This window comes from Notolepis coatsorum (genome assembly GCF_963971535.1).
Source record: "Notolepis coatsorum genome assembly, chromosome: 6".
In the NCBI taxonomy this organism is placed as follows: Eukaryota; Metazoa; Chordata; class Actinopteri; order Aulopiformes; family Paralepididae; genus Notolepis; species Notolepis coatsorum.
The window spans coordinates 156,649,286-156,665,273 of NC_140170.1; the positions used below are offsets into that span (position 1 = coordinate 156,649,286).

General features: G+C 41.3%; 1 protein-coding gene across 4 annotated transcripts in view; it reads right to left on the minus strand.

Moving 5' to 3' along the window:
* Positions 1-893: 893 nt before the first annotated feature.
* Positions 894-15,988, minus strand: part of ptpra (protein tyrosine phosphatase receptor type A) — a 96,851-nt gene continuing 81,756 nt past the window's right edge. For 2 of the 4 annotated variants that reach the window (XM_084317691.1, XM_084317690.1), the window contains exons 20-23: positions 14,871-14,996; positions 14,074-14,225; positions 10,550-10,685; positions 6,138-6,268 (exon numbers count right to left, since the gene is read on the minus strand). In XM_084317691.1, the coding sequence (XP_084173817.1) occupies positions 6,158-6,268; positions 10,550-10,685; positions 14,074-14,225; positions 14,871-14,996 (525 nt within the window). In that variant the 3' untranslated portion in view covers positions 6,138-6,157. Of the gene's footprint in view, positions 5,485-6,137; positions 6,290-10,549; positions 10,686-14,073; positions 14,226-14,870; positions 14,997-15,988 lie in introns of those variants that run through there. The other 2 variants (XM_084317692.1, XM_084317693.1) reach the window with 2 other exon arrangements.

Here is a 15,988-nt window from a genome sequence, read left to right on the forward strand (position 1 = left end):
ATACACATAGGGCCAAACTGTGAAATATACTGTAGATATATTTATATAGCCACATAGGACTGAAACTGTGAAATATACTGTAGATATATTTATATAGCCAGTAGCCACATACGGCTCAAACTGTGGAATATACTGTAGATATATCCACATAGGGCTTGGTCACGAAGATAGGACTGGGATCAAAATATTGATTAAATACTGGAGAGCATTAAGAAGGAGTTGTGTGCCTTGTTTGATGACTATGCTAATTAAATTTTTAATATAAAAAAGGCACCAAACAGTCTTTCTCAGGCATGGGTAAATGTCTGGTTTATTATGCTTTTCAATTGCTAAATTTAGAAAGTGAGTTCAGTAGGAGGATATACAATTTTAAACATCAGTTTGCACGTACCACACTTATACAGATGTGTCCTTCAGTTATTGGTGTAAAGTTGTGGAATTCTCTCCATAGCGATGTAAGTGTTTGTCAATTCTAAAAGAATTATAAAAAACATTTTTTGTCATTATGAAATTCAAATGTGAATCTGAATAGTGAGATATTTTCTTTTATTTATTATTATTATATAAAAAAAATCTTGTTTAATCTGTGGATTGTTTCTTTGTATATGGTATGAATTATTATTTTGTGTAAATTAGGTTGTACGCCGGCCATCAAGTAATACTTGTTTAGTTTAGGAATAGGGGGCAGGTAACTATAACATGTATTCTTCTTCCTGCTGCTCCTTTTGCCCATGGTAGAACTGTATTTATGATTTTGTATGAAAACTGTATGATTGTATTGCTTCCATGTGGCAAATAAAACTCTGAATCTGAAATGTTTTAGAGCCCCTATTCGCACCCCCACACACACACACACACAAAATATAAAGGCACCAAAGTGATAAAATCTCAAGCACTTTATTAAGTTTGAACAGTATCTTGCTTAGAAAGGCCATTTGGCATTATATAATTATATATAATTTTATCATATATATAATTATATATACATATATTCAAATGTTGAATAACAAAACACTAGAAACAAACAGATGCAAATAAAAAATAGGAATTTTGCTTTTAAGACGATACCAAATGAAAAATGGCCAAAACATCTCTAATACATTTCAAAATGGTCCCAATACAGTTCAATATACATATTTTTTTCTTAAAAAAAAAAAGAAAAGAAAAGAGAAAAAAAAGGAGAAAATAAAATAAGAAGCCAGGCAGCAGACAGGAATGAAATATAAATAACCTTACATTATGTACAAGGGGGAGTGGAGTGGCGACTGCTACAAAACAGTCCAAGGTTGAGGAGGAAGAAAAGAAGAAATGAATAGCGATAAAGGAGAAAACAAAACGGCTGAAGAGAGACGAGTAAAGAGGAAGAGACGTTAAGATCAACGTGGCGTTTTGGAAGGGAATCTACAGGACGTACTTAAGATAAGACTACAGAGACTAGTCCAATCTTTCAAAACCGCCACAACCCGATTTCCAGTCCGTTTCTCCGTCAGGAGACACTTGCCCTGAGGCTCAGGGACTTTCAGAAGGCTCCGTTTGGGGCACTGCTCACCTCACATTTAAAATGATAATCAGGAAGCAAAGGGTACGAATTGGAGGGGGGGTGGGGCCCGGTCACACCGGACGACCCTTTTGTAACGGTGGGTAGAAACACTGTGACTGTGATTCATTACAGGTTGAATTTATCAGTCAAATCGACCCACAATGGAGAGCTGATGGATTATTAGTCGCCAGGTCCCGGAGTTCCAAGTGAAACAGAGTGGAATGAAAGGAAGCTGCGAAGTGGGAGATCGGAATGGGATCCGGAATAGGGAATCCAACGGTCAATTTCCGGGTTAGAAAATTTTGTGGAAATTAACTGGAAATGTCGAATGATGGGATGTTGGACCCAGTCTTGGCTTTGGCCTTTTTTAATTGTCATGCAGAGAAGTGGGGCCACACACAGAGCTATGTCATAATAACGTAGGTTTCCAACGTGACGGCGGGGGAAACACATGGCGGAGGTATGGGACCGCCGTTCACGTGACACTGGTTACATCGAGTCAATTGAGAACAAGAGAAGGAATCTCTTTTCAAACCTACCCATGAGGCACTTTTCTTATTTGAATAAAGGGGCGGGTCTTGTACATTGGCACAGTTAGGTTTTACTTTTGTGAAACTACAGTCAAGGGAGGTGATCTGATCACATTATGACACCAAAACATAACAAACCAACGAAAACAAAAGCAAACGGACAAAAAAACCACCACCACAAAAAAATAAAAACTATACAAGTACACTCTTTTCCTACCACTCCCTTAACATACCCTCTACTGATTGAATATCTAACATGTGATCAAATGACCAGAGGACTAACATAATGGCACCTAATTAATAGTAGCTTATGGGTACTTTGCAATTGCTTTGGAATGAAAGTTGACCTGAAATGATGACGACAATGCAGCGACAGTGATTGGTCAAGTGAAAATGTCAGCAACTTTTAAGTCTCTCTAGACTCTACTTAAAAGAGACTTAAAAATATCCTCGACCAAATCGGGAGGTGGAATGACCGTATTTCCCCATGTTGAGGCTACAGGACCCCTAGGTTTTCTCTCATCTCATTTGGTTCTATCATTTCAAGGGCTTTTTTTTGGTGCAAATAGTGCAAGAGCATTCGAACAATAACTCAGCCACTCTTCTAGATAGATCACGGTGCATCTAGTGAAAAATCAGGACTTTTCTTTGATCGCCAGGTTTGTTGAGAATAAATAAAAGAATGATTGTGCTCCTTCCTTTTGATTACGAAAATATTCCTGAACGTGGGGGACCATTTGTTAACGTGGTGCACATATTCTATAAAAATACACGTTTCTTTAATCCAAAAGACCAAATAATGCTAAACCTCAAATAGAGCATAAACGAGGCTCAACTTGCGATTGACTCTGAAATCAGAAACTTCATTTTGATAATCAAAATTGATCCGATAGCGATTCTGTTCTATAAAATTATGTTGCAAGCCTCGTCAACCAAACATCTCAGACCACCACATGTGCAATTTAAAGACAAACAAATCAATAAAAAAAAGAAAAAAACGTCTTTGTTAAATCTAACACCATGTTTTCCAAGAAACTGTGAGACCAACTGATATCAAAGGACAGCCAAGGTGGGGGGATGGGTCGCTGCTATTCCAACTCTACTCAACTGTGGAAATGACCTCAAATTGAATTTGTAAATTGAGACAATCCTGGCACCGGCCATTTCCTGAGCTGACGGCGTTGAAACAGAGCTGACCTAAAGCCCCACAGCTAACCGACATCGTTTATCTTTCATTACAATCACAGGGGGGGGAGCGGGCCGCCTTGCAGACGACCTCATCTAAAAAAAAACCTCAAGCCTAAACCGTCCTTCTGGGGGACAGAAAGAAAATAATCACTGCAAACATTTCATGGCACACTTCCAAAATGAAAGTAACAATGTATCTGCTTTTGAGGAATATCTGAGTGACAGCAGTGACATAAAAAAATATAAACATTCATCAGTATCAGTGATCTTGGTTAAAAAAAATAAAATAAAAAAAGATAGACATTTGCAGGATAAATGGTGACACAGTAGTGTTGCGATGTGAGGATGGTATAAAATGTGTGTGTGTGGGCGGTGCTGACACTCAAAATGACCCATACAGAAAAAATAAAGGCATTCAAAAATGTTTTAACTAGAATCTTGCAAGAAATACTGACATGTACTTAATGTCTGTAAACAGAAAATGAAACATATACAGAATTGGTTAACTTTACATGTTCCAATAAATGAAATTGTGACTGGCGTGGTCGTAGACACTGTAACATATGCATTTGACACGAGCATGTTTCATGGATCTGACATAAAAAGGTAGACCAATTATTATATACTTTCATATTTCTATTGTTTCTTTTCTGCATGGGCACATTTTTTTGTTTTGTTCTTTTCCTCTTTTCTTGCCACTGCATGTCCAGACACGGCGTGCGAGACGTAGGAGTGAAGACACACGCGGACCGTCCATCTCGACAGCATAACAGCATAAGAAATGTAGCCTATTCAATATTTCACAGGCTACGGTGCATTCATAGCAATCTATTTCATCCAAATCATCGTCAAATAGTTTGTCCGCATTTTCTTTATCGTGGCAGGCGAATCTCTCACCTAAAAAATTAAGCAATTTCAAGACGAGCGACCGCCTCATCTCGCGGCAATGCACCGCCCGGCGTCTCCTGGACGCATGCGCTCGGCGACGCCTCTGAACCTTCACACGGCTCTCTAGCACGAGTGCGGGGTCAGAATCCTGTATGCATGGCTACCAGGAGGACATCTCTACTCATTCAGAACCAGTTAGAAAGCCAGTCCTCTCACTGTGTGTCTAAACATGAGCCGGTGACACGTTCTCAGACCATCTTCCAGAGTTTTACAGCTCCTTTATAAACACACACACACACACAGGTGCGTTGGTGCCCTGAGAATGAACAGCTCTGGGGGGATGTCTCAATATATGTGTGTGTGTGCGTGCGTGTCATCCTAGGACCAGGGGCTACATCACAGTGATCCTGAACTCACGGCTGACTGGTTGACCCCCTCGAGAGACGCAGCGGGCAAAACACTAAAGGCCTCGGACAAATTGTTCGCTGAGCGAACGTGACAACTCCTGTGTAAAGGAAGAAAACTATAATAATAAAATAAAACCCCTATAGTCTCTCTGTGTGTGTGTGTGTGAGAGTGCGTTTGTATTTCTGTTCATATAAGAGTGTAAGACTGAAAAAACGAGTGAAGAATCCCAAGTCTGGCTCTGTGAATTCATATTTTTCTACGGATCGTAAAGCTGCTACAGCGTGGATCTGACGAGGTCACACAACCTTTGAAGTATCAGTCGCTATATTAGAGAGAAGGAAAATAAAAGAAAAAAGAACACCACCGAATAATAAGCCCCAAAAACACCATTCCCTCCCCTCTGTGTTTTTGACATGAAGTCTCTAAAGCGTCAGATCTATATTCATAATATATTTATATATAATATATATATATATATACCAATAAAATACATTACAAATGCCACCCTAAAATGCAGCCAAAACTTAAAACTGTGTCTAAAAACAAAACAAACAAAAATAAAAATAAAAAGATACAACACCGTAAGTATATATACATTGAGGGGGTAACAGGGAGGGGTAGGCAAAGGGCTGTTATTAACAAGATCAATATTACAAAATATTCAAGAAGGCATCTCAGTTATTTGCTCTGTCCGACTGCACTGCGCCGAGTCTCCGACAAATCCCGTTCCCTTTTCCTCTGTGCAGTTCATCCATCAAGTTGAGTGTTTAAATCCATCGGATGCTAATATGTATGTTTGTGTGTGTGTGTTAATTTATGACTTGTATACGGACGTCCATTCGCGGCGGGGTCCCCCTACTTGAAGTTGGCGTAGTCGGAAAAGGCATCGATGTACTCCTGGACCACTTTGTAGCAGAACTCGTACTGCTCCTGTGAGAGGAGAGAAGAGAAGAGAGAAGAGAGATAGAGATAGAGATAGAGATAGAGATAGAGAGAGAGAGAGAGAGAGGAAGTGGCTGCATGAGTCGGTGTAGCAACAGTCTACAGTACGGCGCGATAAGACACAGATTAAGATCCAAGCAACTTAAAGTCCCCATGAAACGGCTAGCAGAATGCTATTTGATTCCACATATTTATGTGTTTCCTATAAAAACAGGAAGCTAAGGAGGGACTTGTCATGGATATTTACATTTACATTTAGTCATTTAGCTGATGCTTTTATCCAAAGCGACTTACAAGTTCTGTCCGACAAGTCATCAGGAAGGGTACAACTCTATCAGCTGAGTAACAATGTTCATCAAAGTGTTGCGTGCTACAGTGTAGGTTAGTTTATTAGGACAAGTGCATGACAGTAAGGTTAGTTAGGGTTAGATTATTTTTATTTTTTTATTTGAGATAATGGTTGAAGAAGTGCGTCTTTAGTCGACGGCGAAAGATTGGACGGGTTTCGGCTGTCCTAACTGGGGTGGGTAGTTCATTCCACCATTGTGGGGCAAGGACTGAGAATAGGCAACTTCTCTTTGATGACCCTCCCGGAGCTTGGATAGGAGTAGGTCTGAGGCGGCCAGAAGATGCAGAGCGTAGGGGTCTTGAGGGTGTGTAGTTAGAGACCATTGACCGGAGGTAGGCGGGAGCGGTTCCCTTTGCCGCACGGTATGCCAGGTCGAGGGCCTTGAAGCGGATTCGTGCAGCAATGGGGAGCCAGTGCAGGTCCCTAAGAAGTGGGGTGACATTTCTTCGGTAGGTTTGAGATCAGGCGGGCCGCTGCGTTCTGAATGAGTTGAAGAGGCTTGGTGGCAGTGGCCGGGAGGCCAGCAAGCAAGGATATTGATTGGCATTTATAGTAGCCAATAGTGCTGAATGTGCATTACGGTCGACCCGTTAGGTAGCAAGCTAATGTTAGCAACATTAGCTGACAAGCTAACATTGAACAAATATTCAATATAGGCTAGTTAAAGAGGCAGAGTAGCTCAGTTACAATGTGCTGTAAATGTAATTCTAGAAAGCATTACATTGGATGCAAAATTAGTATATGCCCCTGTGTGCTGGATGACTAATCACATTTTCTATTATGATAATTTTTTTAGGAAATGACAAACATCTATTTTGATTTCATGGGGCCTTTTATAACCAATAAACACCAAACACTGGGTCAGAAGTGGTTGAGATATGGACGACAGAATAATACAAATAAATATTTAACGGCATCAGACTAAAGCAAACTACCAAGCCTTTGACCTCAGCATTCAACTTAAACCAATTGTTGCATATTAAAAAGTAGCTTTAGTACAACTTAATAATAATTTACTTTATTTGTATAACACCTTTCCTTTCATACAGAAACTGCAGCTCAAAGTGCTTCACAACAGAAAAATGAGCACATAAAGTGCAGACATATAAAATCACAGTTTTTCACATTAGGATCTAACATCCCAACAGGCCACCTTGTTTATGGTTTGATTCAGTTTTAAATAGACAATAATATAAGATAAAATAGACAGAGTAAAATAGTGCAATAGTGCAGTGCAATAAAATAGTAGAATAGAATAGATTAAAAAAACAGTGCAATAAAATAGTTCTGGATTACTGTTCAACAGTTCAAAGTCATCTTTACCTTCTCTGTTTGGTATTATCAACAGTTTAAAACTTGACAGTCTTCCCTCCTGTTTTATACCCCCTTTGACCACCTCGAACCTCCCACTCAGGGCAAACCTCCCTCTCAGGGCGCAGTTCACTCTCTCAGGGTGCAGTTCTAGGCCTGGGTCCTACAGTTTTAAAGCCCGACAGTCTCTTGTTTGATACCCACACAGTTTAATACCTGACAGTTTTGAACCTGTAATAAAAAGCAATAGACAGAGTAAAATAATACAGTGCAATAAAATAGTAGAATAGAATAGATAGTAAAATTATGCAATAGAATGGACAGAGTAAAATAGTGCTACAGTACAATCAACAGCGGAGGTATATTAGGAGGCTATGGTGAAGAGGTAAGTTTTTAGCTTATTTTTGAGAGATCTAGCTTCCCTAATGTCTATAGGTAGTGTGTTCCATAACTTTGGTGCATAGTTTGCAAAGGCTGCATCACCGATTTTCCTTAGACTGTGGCTTGGAACCTTCAATAGACCAGTAGTATATGATCGCAATGTTCTAGGAGGTACATAGTTGACTAGAGAATTTGCAATGTAGCTTGGTCGAACTCTATTTATGATTTTGTATGAAAACTGTATGATTGTATTGCTTCCATGTGGCAAATAAAAATTCTGAATCTGAATTTGGTCCTGTTCCATTTAGTGCTTTGTATATAAGGAGGAGGACCTTGAAATCAATTCTAAATGTTACCGGAAGCCAGTATAGGTTAGCTAATAATGGACTGATGTGGTCTCTTCTCTTGGTTCTAGTTAGTAGCCTAGCTGCCGAGTTTTGAATGAGTTGGAGTTGTTCTGTGATTTTTTTTGGGAGGCCAGTGAGGAGTGCATTGCAGTAGTCAAGTCGGCTTGAGATAAAGGCATGGATCAGTTTTTCAGCGTCTTTTTGATTTATAAACGGCCGTACCTTAGCTATGTTTCTAAGGTGGGAAAATTATGTTTTTGTCACCTTGTTGATGTGTGATTTAAAGCTTAGGTCTGAGTCTATTATAACACCAAGACTTGTAACTTCGGGTTTGATCCAAGGCAGGGTTTCTGTTAGAAAATATTGGTGCCGGTCTCCGTGTCCTGGAAGATTTCAATCTCCCGGACAAATGGGAGAAATTCCGGTCAGAGTTTATTGAGCTTAAAAACAATTGATAGGCAGGCTATATAAAGAATGTATTGTGTATTGTCGTCTTATCATGCCCCCCGTTGAGTGCCGACGACGCGATTTGTCGTTTTCTTTTTTTATTAGCGATCTGAATTCATATTTCATCAACCGAGTCTCCCGTTGGTACAGCAGCCCCTCTAGGAGCCCCGATGGGAAAATACCGCCCCCTATCGTCTATCCCTGTGTAACTGCAGGCCATTCGATTATACTGCTGGATCCCTGTGGGGGGAGCCAACTGGCTCCATTATGCTGGCGAGGGATCTGATGATGAGGGAAGTGATCGCGATTTGGAAAGCAGCGTGGAATATATATTTACAGCAGCCAATAATCAATCAATAAACGCGATCGATATTTGGAATGGCGATCAGGAATTGGAATAATCTTTTTGGAGAACATCTGATCTAAGGTAAGGAGTCTGTTACCAGTTTTAGGATAATCAGAGCTGTATTCGCTGAGATATCAGCATGTGCTGTGTGTGTGTGATGTTGAGGAAATGAGAATAGATTTTTCAGCCCGCTTCTATAGCGTGCATAAGTACACATATACTATCAATAATCTAGCGTTTATTTGAAAACGATTCATAAATAGGCCGACAAATGACAACGTGTCTAGTGTATTCGAGAACATTCCAATAAATGCCGTTTAAGGGGGAATCTTTCTATTTTCCGGAAATTTTCGAGAGAGAAAAATGACAACGTTTGTGTATGCCAGAATATTCCAGTAAATGCCGATTATCACGGAATCTTTATATTTTCCTTGAAAACGAGGGCTTTTCAAAATGCTATAAAAAGGATATGAACCGATTAAAAAACAATCCGTTTCAACAATGTTGACTGCAAACAAGTCATTGATAAGCGACAGGCAGATTAGACACATAGCCATAATTTAAAACATAGATTATGCGTTTTTAACGCTAACATTGAAGTGGGTGGCGGCATTCAAGGGGGTAAAAAGGAAAACACGGCCGGCATCAAAAGTGTTTTTTTTTTTATCCACTTTTTCTCCCATTTTCTATATTTTCTCCCATCCCAATTTCGTATCATCCAATTTCAACCCTCCCCTGTCACGAACGCTGTTTCTTGCCTCCCACAAGCCGGCTGCAATGTGGACTAAGTCATACATAGCACAAGTCCCCTCCGGTACTTGAGGTAACAGCAATCGCATCTTTTCACCTGCGCAGCTCGATCTCTCAGTGGCGAGGAGTAACGCGTGGGAGGCTCACGCTGCCCCCGACACTTCCTGATTCTACTGCGCAGGCGCACCAACAGACCTGTAGGAGTCGCTGTCCACAACGCCCGATCCCCACCCATCAGTTTCCCACCCCCTAATACGGCCAATGTGTATTAGTATGAACGACCAGCTAAACTGAAAGCAATGTGGAGCGCTGGGCTCGAACAGGCGAGCCCAGCGTCTCCGCATTTGTGGCGAGCGCCTTGCCCACTACGCCACGTAGCCGCCCGCCGGCATCAAAAGTGTTAAACAGCAGTCTGTTCACATTTTTATGAGCTAACGAATTCCGTTATATTGGACATTTGTATTAATTATATCAAGCGAAGAACTGAGAAATTTGACGAGGGCCAAAAGCGGCGCGCTCCGGCCCCCGCCCCGGAGCTCCGGGACACAGTGAACGCATCGGACACCCACACCGACCGATCTCCAAGCCTGACATAATATTTTCTCCCTTTGATATATGTTCTGAACCAGTTTAATACATAGTCAGAAAGACTAACTAACTTTTCTAGAATTTTCTTCCTTGATTGATGACTATTTAAAGCTTACTCAAGTCAAGTTTATTTTATTAATCCCCTCTGGGGACACCCAGACGTCATAGCAGCGCGAGGGAGGGGAGGTACAGGCAGGAAAAAAAGATAACAGAAGTAGAAATATATAATAATATATAACAATACAATTAAATAATAATATATAATATAAAAATAATAATATATAATATAAAAATAATAATATAAAATAACAATACAATTATTAAATAACAATAAAATTATATAATATAAAGACATAAAAAAGAATAATATAACAAGAAGAAGAATGGCAGTATAATCTATGAATAATAGTATACATTATTACATGGTATACATTATTAAGGGGGATTTGAAAAAAGATTGGGGTGGTGTTGCCCTTTAAAACAAGAGATGTCAACGAGTAGATTCGTTTAGTCTATGAGAGAGGCGTGTCTCACCAGTGTCTGCACCATGTGGGGTCTCTGCAGTCTGAGGCTTTTGACGGTCTGGAACACGTCCAGGATACCCTCCGCCTTCACCCGCTCCAGGACTGTACTCAATGCACAGAAGGTCCCCGTCCGCCCCGCGCCCGCACTACAAACACACACACACACACGGCAGTGTTCAGATAAGCACTTTTACAAATGTGACTCGCTGTTGGAAGGAGAACAACGACATTCTAACAACAATGTTGTTAATATTTCTCTATTTGTAATATTTGTTGAATGACATACACATTTTTATACAGTATATATCACATTCCAAGGTTAAGTCACTGGAATAAAGCCATTGTTAAGTGTTACCAACTAGATTATATTCTGATTTCATCAACAACACGTACAGATTGTGAAATCCTAGACCATTATTTTAGTGAATCATGAAGCAAACAGCCATCAATCAACAAATCTGACAAAACATCATGTAAATGAGTCATTGAGCAAAATACAAGCAAAACGTGTCCATTTTATAAGCAAATGTCTTCTTGCAATTAAATCCAACACTCAACAATGGCTCTTATTTTAATGTCAGTGATTGTTAGTAGACAAAATGGATAGAAGCGCTCGTGTTGGAAACAGCTTTGGGCACAGCAACACTTCTCCTGCGGTCAAAATGTCACAAGGAAGAGGAGAACAATCCCTCCGAGCAGGCAGGACCTTCCTGTGATGTAAATAGCCCAACAGTTTTCCCACGCAGGCTCAAGCCGACTAGTCTTCCAGGTGTATTTGCATGCCCAACACAAATACGGTGGTTTGGGAGAGGTTTGGTTTGTTTGAATAAGGAAAGATTCATATCACTAGGGATGCACTGAGACCGATACTGCTATCAGGTATCAGGTCGATTACCAGGCTAAAATAGGGGTTTGGTGTAGGAGACATTGAGTTTCACAAACCGTATATCAGAAATCAAAGCAAATCAACTTGATTTTCTTTTCTTTAAAATTATGTTTCTCATAAAAAAAAATCTATGATATCACAATAATTTCTGACCAAATGGTAAATCGACTGCATTTATGTAACAGCTTTTATCCAAAGCGCTTTACAACTTATGCTTCACATTCACCCACACATTCATACACCGATGGCGGAGGCGACCATGCAAGGCGCAAACCTGCACCTGCAAATCCTAAACTTAAATGTTTAGGATTTTTTTTAGTATTGCTGCAGCCCTACATATTATTCAACATCTTAAAGACATGTCTCATCTCACAGGGGGATGATGGACAGCCCGAGGTGAGGAGATATTTATAGAGGCTGGCTTGTGACCCAAAATATGTGTGTGTTGGAATCCCCAGGATGTTTGTACGGTGATGAGGTGATATGTCAGTTTGTACATAAGTAGGTGTGTGTGAGTGAGTGAGTGAGTGTGCGTGTGTTACCTGCAGTGTACGGTGATGGGGTGGTAATGTCTATTTGTATGTAGGTAGGTGTGTGTGAGTGTGTTACCTGCAGTGTACAGTGATGGGGTGGTAATGTCTGTTTGTATGTAGGTAGGTGTGTGTGAGTGTGTTACCTGCAATGTACGGTGATGGGGCGGTAATGTCTGTTTGTATGTATGTAGGTGGGTGTGTGTGTGCGTGTGTTACCTGCAGTGTACGGTGATGGGGTGGTAATGTCAGTTTGTATGTAGGTAGGTGTGTGTGCGTGTTACCTGCAGTGTACGGTGATGGGGTGGTAATGTCAGTTTGTATGTAGGTAGGTAGGTGTGTGTGTGCGTGTGTTACCTGCAGTGTACGGTGATGGGGTGGTAATGTCAGTTTGTATGTAGGTAGGTAGGTGTGTGAGTGTGTTACCTGCAGTGTACGGTGATGGGGTGGTAATGTCAGTTTGTATACGTATGTACAGGGCTCTACGCTAACCTTTTTCACTAGGGGCACAGGTGCTCCTAAATGAAAAAATTTAGGAGCACACAAAGAAATTTAGGAGCACCCAAAAATATTTAGGAGCACAGTGAAAATATGTCAAGTAACAGAGTTTTTTTTTTTTTCAAAAATAAATGTATATTTGTACTGTGCGTGCATGTGCAAACGGGACACATCTGTGCAATAGCACATACCACCAAAGTCACTGGCCCACTGTGTGTGTGTATCATCTGCGTGGGCAAACGGGAATGGGACAGACATTTGAACTATTAATTAAGTGATTAATGCCTACTATGGCAAAGTTGTAGCCAACAACTAGGCCTAATAAGAAAGGCAGTGATATTGAACAAAAAGGAGACACTGGCTTTACAACCAGGGCCATCAGTAGAGGGGGGAGCTAGTGTTGCTCTTTTAGAAAAATAATCCTTTCAGGGTTGCCTATTGAAATACTGTACACCTCCAGTACAGTAGTTTGCGTGTCAGGTAGACCATTGATTGACAGTCGATTCTGCCAATTACGACGTCACACCGTTGCACTCTGGCCGTCCGGCGCTGCAGCTGGACCCTATTGCCACACCGCTTGCACTCTGGCCGTCCGGCGCTACAGCTGGATTGCCCACCTCTGCGGTTGATAACGCTAGCCAAGTTAGCTGTACACACATACACAGTGGGCCAGTTAGGGGTGTAACAATGCATCGCAATGCATCGATCCTGCTTTGCAATATTTACAAAACATGACATTGTTTTCGAACTCTAGCCATGGGGAACTGTTTAGCCAATTCACGTTAAATTTGTATGTCTTCCCTCCGGCTCCAGTGGGTGTAGCTTCGCTAGCTACAGTGGCTACATTGGGTGCTACAGTGGGTGTAGCCTCGCTAGCTTGGCCAACTTCGCTAGCATGCTGGCTAGCGTCAGTATCTTGGTTAACGTTAACCATCACCTCTGTAACATGAGCTGCCTCGCCTGACTTCTCATTCTCCGGTATCTTTCGCGCAAAATAAAAATGAATGGGCTTCGACATGGCTGTATTGTTGTTTGACTCAGACAGTGACGCAGCCGCTGATCATTACTTTCGGTTTCCAGTCGCGTGACCACAGGAAACTACTGTGATTGGAACGTTTATGCGGCTGTGAACTGTGGGACTTGTAGTTTTTTAACGATTCTTGCAGCGGAGAAAAAAAAGGACGAATGAGAGGCTGTACTCTGCACTCGCTGGCCCCACTCGCACGCCGTGCGAGTACTTGATTTTGCATGTTCGCACGCACATATTTTTAGGGGCATATGCGAGCAATATGGTCGCACTGTAGAGCCCTGATGTAGGTAGGTGTGTGTGAGTGAGTGTGCGTGTGTTACCTGCAGTGTACGGTGATGGGGTGGTAATGTCTGTTTGTATGTATGTAGGTAGGTGTGTGCGAGTGTGTTACCTGCAGTGTACGGTGATGGGGTGGTAATGTCAGTTTGTATGTAGGTAGGTGTGTGTGAGTGTGTTACCTGCAGTGTACGGTGATGGGGTGGTAATGTCAGTTTGTATACGTATGTAGGTAGGTGTGTGCGTGCGTTACCTGCAGTGTACGGTGATAATGTCAGTTTGTATGTATGTAGGTAGGTGTGTGCGTGTGTTACCTGCAGTGTACGGTGATGGGGTGGTTGCCAGACTGCTGCTGTTGCTTCTGCACGGCGGCAATGATGTTAATCATTCCTTTACCGTCGGTGGGGATGCCGACCTCCGGCCAGCCGTGGAAGTGGAACTGACGCACCGCTCTGGCCTTGTTCTCCTGGAGACGCACAACATCGTAAACCACTATGTTACTCTCGAAATACGGTGAGCGTAAGGGAATCTGTCTCGGCGCAAAAGGCATAGCGCTGATAAACCTTTCCTTACCAAATACCAAGAACTCAGTGAGGTATACATACATGGAATTATTAGGACTCAGTGAGGTATACATACATGGAATTATTAGAACTCAGTGAGGTATACATACATGGAATTATTAGTGGTGATACATCAATGGGATATGAAGGTAGAATTCCTTAGGATGCTAAGTCTTAGCAGATGCTACAGTACCTTAAATGTCCTTTCCACCTTAAATGTTTTGAAAACAGCGTATGTCCTTCTTGAAGTGGGATATAGGCTAAAAAAGATGGTCGATTTCCGGAGGGAAAATAACGTTTGCCACTTCTTCTGTGACTTGATATTAAAATCAAGCGTTTTTACGCTGTGCACAAAATTGTCCTCGATTTCCTCCCGACAAAACATAAAAAACCCCAAAATGTATTTGGTAATTGTCCATGTTTGCCTCACATTTCGAGCCCATCATGCAAAAAGCAGTCATGCAAAAAGGTTCACTTGTTTCTTGTACAACCAGTTCCCCCTGGCGGAGGAAAACGCATGTTCTTAGCGGCTGAAAGAGGAGCCTCACCCTGGTGTTGGTGACCAGGAGTTCTCGGACAGTGTAGCTCTCGCTCTCGTCTTCCCTCTTCAGCTCAATGGAGACGTCTCCGTACACCACCGCGCCGTCGCTGGGCCAGTACTGGCCACACTTCTCCTGCAGGAGCAGAGGAAGGAGGTGAGAAGGGGCCCCCGGGGACACGAGCCAAGAGGAATCTGTCTCGTCTTCACAGAGTCTCACAGAGTCGGACAAACTGACACAAACGATAATTTGGCACAGTGCAACAGTGCAACCCATACATTAGGGCTGGGCAATACGTTCATATTTATCGTTTATCCATATAAATACATAAACTGTATCGTCAGTCTGGGTCATCATAGTGATTTTAATTGTATTTACATTTTATTATTATTATTTTAATTTGATTAATTAATTTAAAATATATTTTAGTTTGCATCTTATTAATAAAGTATTTTAGTGAATTGTGTGCTTCAGTATTGTGGCCCAGAGACCCGTTCCTGTTGCATTGTCCAATTCTGAGAAAACCCTATGCGATTCTGTCGGCCAAATAAACAAACATTACAGTTTAACTTCACACTTGCCATTAACACACGTTGTATACGTATCAACTGAATTGACACGTATTTCCCGCAACCAAGCAGAATACTGTGATACTATATAAAACGGTAAAATATCTAAATATTTTCATCTGATTATCGCAACATCTCTTTTCCCCCCACCATCACCCAGCCCTATAAATCATATATACATTCACATTTTAACAGCACGGCATACAGTAGTGTTATTGCAGCTGTAGAAGGAGGCGCAGGGAGTTTCCGGTGGTGAGTTAGTCACAGCATTACTACAGAGACAACGCCCGTCAAGAGTGAAGCTGTGAGTTACCAGATGTTAACATTTTGTCTTTTTATGTTAAAGGTAGAATGGATGGGAGGGTGGTTGGGCCACAGTGACAATAAATGATAAAGAAGTAGTGCTCCTCAATTATGGCAAAAATCATAATCATGATCATTTTGAGTGTATATTGAAATCTCAATTATTAAACACGATTACTCATGGATTTTACGATGATTCTTCTCGTCACCAAAAGCTGCCTTTCTGTCATCTTCTATGAGACTTTTCAAAATAAC